Consider the following 7,292-nt stretch of genomic DNA (forward strand, 5'->3'; position numbering starts at 1 on the left):
ACTTTGCTTTATATTCTAAAGTGCCTGATTTTTTTCCCCAGAATGTGCCAGCGAGACAATTGACACTTTCAGCCAAATCTCTTTGTGGTTTTACCATAGGGAAAGCAAAGTAATCCCTAAAGAAATATTGGCGTAGCTTTCTCTCCCCAGCTAGGAAGGAGAGCAAGAACTACATAGCCAGAGTAGCCATTCAAATAGAGGCCCCACTGTTCTAGGAGTCCTTGCAACTGTGGAGATATTAACAGCAGTGAGCAGAGTTTATCTTGCCATGAATTATATTTTAAAAGTAATTAAGTCAGAAATTTGTCAGTATCTATAGAGATTGACAGAAAAAAAATTGAGAGAAATTCTGTGGGTTCAAACTGAAAGAATAAAGAAATTAAAATGATCAATCAAGGTAAAGAAAATGTGGTATATCCACACAGTGGAATTTTATTCACCCTTTAAAAGGAATGAAGTTCTGACACGTGCTATAATATGGGTGAACCTGAAGTTATTATGTGAAATGAAATAAGCCTGACCCAAAAGGACAAGTACTGTATGATACCACTTACATGAGGTAGCTAGAGTAGTCAGATTCATAGCGGTGGGAAGTACAATGGTGGATGCCAGGGGTTGGTGAATGGGGAGCTGTTGTTTAATGACGAGAGAGTTTCAGTTGGAGAAGATGAGAAACTTCTGGAGATTGGTTGCACAACAATGTGAATGCATTTAAAGCTACTGAACTGTACACTTAAAAATAACCATTTTTTAATAATCTTAACCGAATGGTAAATTTTATGTATAGTTTCCCACAAAACATTTTTTAAATAAAAACGGGGAAAATTATCAATCACAGAATAATGAGTTTCATTATTTTATGGCAATCAGGAAAATAATCCAATCTTTGGTTTTCAGTTTTTTTCCTTTGACTACCCTTAAGCTCCAACTCTACTAGTAACAGTAAGGGTTCTGTTTATTTGTTTAATTTAAAAATAACCTTTTATTAATAGAAGGTTGTAAAAATTAGAAAATGTAAATAAAATTAGAAAATGTAAATAAGAAAAAAGAGAAAAGAGAAACCACTGTATTCCCACAACCCAGAGATTACCACGTTACAGCTTTGTGTGTTCTTATAGATATTTTGCTATTTGTATATATACGTGTTTTTCCCCCAGATGAGACCACACTGTTCATACTGATTTATGACCTGGCTTTGCTTCCTTTAACCATCTCCACCTTTCCATTTCAGTAAATTTTCATCTCTTGAAATTCCCTGATTTGTCCAAATCTGGGTTGATTCCAGGACCACATAACACATCTGAGTAGGCCTCAAGTTGTTTTTAATCTAGAACAATTTTTATTGTTGAGAGACCATGCCAGTTGTCTTGCAAAAATATCCCACCTTTGTTTGTTTGGTTTCTTCTTTGAAATTTTATTTATCTTACCCCTCATTGCCTGTATTTCTCATAAACTGCAAGTTTATCTGAAGGCTCAATGGAGCCTTTTTTTTTTTTTTTTTTCTAGAATACATCATAAGCACTATTGCATGTTGCACTGTGAGACCCATGATGTCTGGTCTATCTACCATGAGTGATGTTAAGATTGGCTATAGTTATGATGGCTGTCTTATCCCTCCATGGTATAGTTATTTTTCCCTTCTCAACTAGAAGGTGATCTGTGTAGTGTTATTACGTACTATGCAACCATCACCTGATAGTTTTTACACCAACTGATAACTTTGGCCTGAATCAATTTTATTAACATTGAGAAAATGGACGAGTTTTAAATATATAATTCCTTTGACAATTATTAGCTGACATTCTCCTATAAAGTTCTTCCTCGTCAGCTAAGGCCACTTTTGAAGTACAGTTCCTCCTGGCAAGGCAGGAAAAGTGTTTAAATCTTTCCCTTTAATTACCAAGTTTTGAGGTAAAAAGTTGAGTTAAAAGCCACCTAAAATAGTGACAAATAATGATTTTCTGGCTTTCTCTGTTTTGAGCATTATTATGGATCTTATAAGTTTTTATTGCTTTGCTATGTTTCAATCAATACTTAACATATATACATATACATATGTATAATATGTATTTAATATGTATATATATTAAAGTATACAAAGCTTAAGTTATGGCTTGACAAATTTTTACATTTATATTTCCAGCACCCAAAAGGCCCCTTTCTGGTCAAACTCTTCTCCCTCCACTCTCCCCACCATGTAACTCTATTACCTGTCACTGTATCTGACTCTGTCACTTCTTGAATCTAAAACAAAAAGAATATACAGTGTGTATACTTTTTGTGTCTGGCTTTCTGTGAGGTTTATCCATGCTATTGCACATAGCAGCCATCTTTCTGATGCTTAAATTGGCACACTGTTGGCCAATGGGAGCTATTTTAAACAGGATCCTCTGTGTTCCATAAAACCCCATTCATCTTTGAAAGCTTCCTTGCTTTCTGGCCCAAGATAGTATCAGGCTCATCTTATACCTTGCCTGCCTCAGTCCTAGAATCAGCTATTTTCCTCAAGGATTCCTGCTTGCTTTTAATGGGTGTTAGAGACCATAATCTGGAAGTTGGGCGTGTACATTATATCTTTTCTAGGCCCCTTTTCTGGACAGAGCTAATACATATATATTTTTAAATCATAAATTAATATTGATATTTTTTATTCAAATTTAACATTGCGGTGTTTCTCTGTAATATATTTTAATTGTATATATTTCTTCTTACCCTGAGAACCTTACCTTAACATAATGCAACAGAAAGGTATTTGTCTGCAAATGTAGTTTATATAGCTTTGCAATTGTGTACCATTATAGTATCATTGGTCTTTTCTGATGAATGATATAAAGGGTATCTATACTAATGTATTGTTTTTTCTATGGAAGTGTTGTGATGGACCTCTGTGCAGTATTCCTGGACTGGTCACTCAGATGATAACATTTAGAGGAGTTTGGTTTGTGCACTTGAGTGTGGGTACACACACACACACACTCGACACAACCCATCCCCAGCCCAGATTAAACTAAATCACCTTGAAACACCTTCATCAATTTCCCTTGATTCCGTTTTCAGTATGTATGTAAGTCAAGAAGCATGTTGGGCATCAGTGTGACCAATTACATTCAAACGGTTGCTCTGATGGGGAGTTATTTGCGTAGTACAGAAGCAGTCTTTATAAATAGGTCCGTTCGAATTGTAAAGTGGTAGTTCTAATTAAATATTAAAGGCAATTTTAAAACTAAATAGTTCAGCAGGTTGTATACTAATTAAGTATGAGTCTTAATTTCTAATATATTATTAGATAAACATATTTTAGCAGAAAGCAGTTTTTACAATTTTAAAATAGTTAGCCTAACAATTAAAACTGTCAAATTAAGCAAATAGGATAATTGGCATTGATCTTGGCAGAGTATTTAGTAGGTCTGGTAAATTCACTAGGTAGATGAGAAATTATAAGAAAATTTATTCTTTAATTAGATTTCTAACAAATTTTATTGAGATATAATTCACATACCATAAAATTCACCCTTTTAAAGTGTACCATTCAGTGGTTTTTAGTATATTCACAGAGTTGTGTGACCCTCAGCACTATCTAATTTTAGAACATTTTCATCACCCCAGAAAGAAGACCCATTAGCAGTCATTTTTTTATGACTGATCAGGTTTTTAACTGAGAGTAAAGAACTGTTTGAAAGTATATATAAGTAATTACATGGTATTCCTTTTTCTGTAGTAACCATAGAGAATAATTTGGAGATAAGGCAAGGGTGTTTCAATTATCACTATAATTAAATGCTTTGAGAAAGTCTTGGTTAAATAGAGAAGGTTGTACTCATAAGCTCACTATGGATATTCTCGTTATTTTCTTTGTAGAGACAAGATCAAGACTAATAGAACTTTCTAGAGAACTGAATGCTTTGGTCCTCTCTGTGAAGAAAGATCATCTTCCGCAAGTCAACCAGAAAGAGCTCCTTTCCTCTATCAACTCTGAGCGTGGCACCATCGTTATTCCAGTGCTTGAAATGTGTATTTTCTCTCTACCGCTTGGACCTTTCACAGAGAAACCTTCCTGTAGCTACTTCAGATCTTTCACTAAAGTAGTAACTTGAATACTTTTTCATAGTAAGTTGCTGTGATTTGGTTGGCGCCGGTCATGAGAGAGCACAGAGCCTCCTTAGCGCTGTGTCCTCATACCTCTCTCATTATCATAGAGTCGAGTGTCTACAACGTCCTCAGGATTTTAAGCTCCCTCCCCATTGCAGATACAGCAGATCTCTACGGTTGCACTTTGTGACCAAATACCATGGTTGTCCCAAACCACTGACTAGGGCCTGGGAATCTGGAAGTTGAAGACATCAGCTGAGTGTGTCTTGATAATTCAGTCCCAGGGCCCTTCCTCTGTCATATGCATCCCTCTTCACTCTCTAATTGCGACATTTACCTTTTTCCATCTGATCGGTCGTATTCTTATTGTGAGGTGTGGGTACTTGCGCATTAGATCTTACTCTTTGATGCATTGGTTTTATTTTAAAATTCATTTGTATAGTTCCATTCTGTTGATTAAAGCATTCCAAAAGTTGTCTTGGAATTTTTCACTTAGCTGGTTGGTCTCAAAGATCTTAAGTGAAAAACTACCTTCTGGTCACTATCACATTTGTAAAGAGTGGGAAGTGGAGTTTTTATGCTTATGTAAACATTTTACTAATGTAACACTGTACCTTTGTCATATTCTGTTCCTTTGTACTTTTCTAAGGAATTGAAAGTCCTCGTGTGATGTGCTTCACTAGTTGTAAAATAGACTACCGAAGGGAAAAGTGCTTTCTAGTTTATTTTGGAAAGTGCCCTAGATCTTCATAATTTTCATTTTCATGAATTTTAGCCAGTTTTAGAATTGCAGATCTGATTTTCACAATCCTTGGCTTTTTGCTGAAAGTTGGAATTGGCAGAGGACTTGCGGTGAGGAAAGAGGAGCCATTGTATGTACCCTGAGAAGCAGAAGCTGTCTGACAGTCCTGATTATAACCTGCAACTTCTACAGCTCCATGGGATGTGTTCGTCTTCACTGTAATTTTTCATGTATATCACCTACTTTGACTTCTGCCCTCTTTTAACGTCCATATCAGTGTTTCCATCCAAGTTTGAAGTATTGAATGCACGAATTTAAAGGTTGTAACTTGTGAAGTATTCTTCCTCCTTGAGTCATTCGCTAGTATCAGTGCAGCCGTCCCCACTGCTGTCACAGTGGGGAGTTTTCCCCTGGGGAGGAGTTGTGCCCTGACCAGCTGCGTGTGGGTTGCTGGCAGCTCTGTTTCTCTTAGTTCCACTGAATCTGATTTTCTTTGCTTTCATTATGTGGTAGTTCCTTTCGTCTTTAGAAAGAGCTCATCTCATCTATCCTTAGAAGGATCTCGTCAGAGAACTCATTAGCAGTCAAGTAAAAGAAAAGCCAGTGTACTTCCAAGGTAGGGGTGACAAAATGGTCCATATGGAGACTGAGTCAGTGTCTTGGGGACAGGGCTGTTCCAGAAGATTATTTCCTTGCAGTGTAAAAGATGTAAAAATAATGGTTCTTTACGTTTAAAGACCCTGGCTTCCTTCTAAACATTAGATAACATATCAGTGTCTTCTAGGCCTCTGTTTCCAACCATACTCCTTTACACTTCCAAGTATGATACACTGTAGAGGAATGAAAGCAGATTCCGGAAGTGTTTCCTCCTGCTTTGTTCTGGCAATATTTCACTGTGTAGGTGAGGATTGCCCAGTGATCGTTATACCGTCACGACAAGCTCTGTGTAAAGATTGAAAATGTGAAATACGGTGTGGGAAAATCCTCTCACCTTCCTCCCTCTACAGATCTTTTTCCCAAAGGCAAGATTTCTTTCAGTGTTTTAGTGACTTAATTGCAGTCCTTTACTAACATACTTTCTAGTATACTCATATCCATCTGACAGCAGTACAGTCTTGCCTCTTCTTTGTTTTCTGCATTAAGAATTTAATTTTGCTCCCAAAGCAACCATAGAACAGTTCAGGAACATCTGGCATTCTCAGTTTAATGCCCCCAAGTATTCATTTCTCCTTTTTGTCGGCTCTACATGATTCTCTGAATTGAGGTACATCCCTCTGGCTGTTTGATGGGTTTGTCTCTGAGCAAATGGTCACATTTCTTCATATAAGTTGTAATATAAATAGACATTGACCCCTTTTCAGTAAAATTAATGTAGTTCTCCCAGGTCCTCTGTGTTTGCTTTTCATTTGCTTGATTCTATTTTAAGTATCTAGAGACTGTCTATTTGGAACAGTGCCTGGCACATAGTAGATGCTTAATAAAATAAATCAAGGAATGAAAATTGAGAGACATTTACCTTGGGTGGTAGGCAACATCTTTCCAAATTCTTTTTGTTTTTAGATTAAAGTTTATTGCGGTGACAATTGTTAGTAAAGTTACGTAGATTTCAGGTGTACAGTTCTGTACTACATTATCTATATCTTAACGTTATGTGTTCACCACCCAGAGTCAGTTCTCTTTCCATCACCATATATTAGACCCCGTTTACCCTCTTCTAGAGCCCCCCACCCCTCTTCCAAGTTCTTGCACTTTATTTCCATATTAAAAATCATTCCGGTCAGGAGCTGTAGAGGCACTGAATTTCCTTTTCATAGTGTGAAGTGATGACTAGAGAAATTTAAGGAAGGAAGTAGGGATGGACCCACAGGAGCCTTCTGATCCTTTCTTTGTCTCTGAATATTTTATGACTCCTTAATAGAGTGGGTTCTTTCCATCCCACCAAGTGACATGATATTATAGCCTTGCTTATAGATTCCAAAGAACTTTCACATACAGCATCCCATTTGAGCCCTACCATGCTGTGAGGTGGACCGTGCAGGTATTATCTGTTTTTCATCTGAGTCCCAAAGCAGTGCAGAGGCTTGCCAAGGCAGCATGGTGAGTGACTGGAAGAACCAAAGTGGGTAGTTGGGTCTTGTTGCTCCTAGGCCTGTGCTCTCGACAGTGCACCAGGAATTAGCGCTGTCTCTTTTGAGGAATTTCTTGGGTATAGCAACCCTCAAGGGTAAGAGATAAATCACAGTTTTTCTGTAGTGCCAGAGAATTCCATTCAGGAGAGGTTATCCTTTGTGTGTTTTCATTTTGGCATGGTTAATTAGAGGAGATAATTGAATGGATTTGGCAACTTTTACCCAGGAAGACAGGCAACTTAAAGTGTATAGCTGTAGGTAATTACTGGAGTTATTTAGACTTAATTCTATGTTTGAATGAACTCAGTGCTCACTGCCAGCCCTTTTGTACA

General features: G+C 37.2%; 1 protein-coding gene across 2 annotated transcripts in view; it reads left to right on the forward strand.

Moving 5' to 3' along the window:
* Positions 1-4,565, forward strand: part of PDK3 (pyruvate dehydrogenase kinase 3) — a 61,627-nt gene extending 57,062 nt beyond the window's left edge. The window contains exon 12 of one of the 2 annotated variants that reach the window (XM_019757052.2): positions 3,859-4,565. In XM_019757052.2, the coding sequence (XP_019612611.1) occupies positions 3,859-3,889 (31 nt within the window). In that variant the 3' untranslated portion in view covers positions 3,890-4,565. The remainder of the gene's footprint in view (positions 1-3,858) is intronic. The other variant, XM_019757053.2, reaches the window with a different exon arrangement.
* The last annotated feature ends 2,727 nt before the right edge of the window (positions 4,566-7,292 follow it).

The sequence above is a fragment of the Rhinolophus sinicus genome, chromosome X (assembly GCF_036562045.2).
Source record: "Rhinolophus sinicus isolate RSC01 chromosome X, ASM3656204v1, whole genome shotgun sequence".
Taxonomy (NCBI): Eukaryota; Metazoa; Chordata; class Mammalia; order Chiroptera; family Rhinolophidae; genus Rhinolophus; species Rhinolophus sinicus.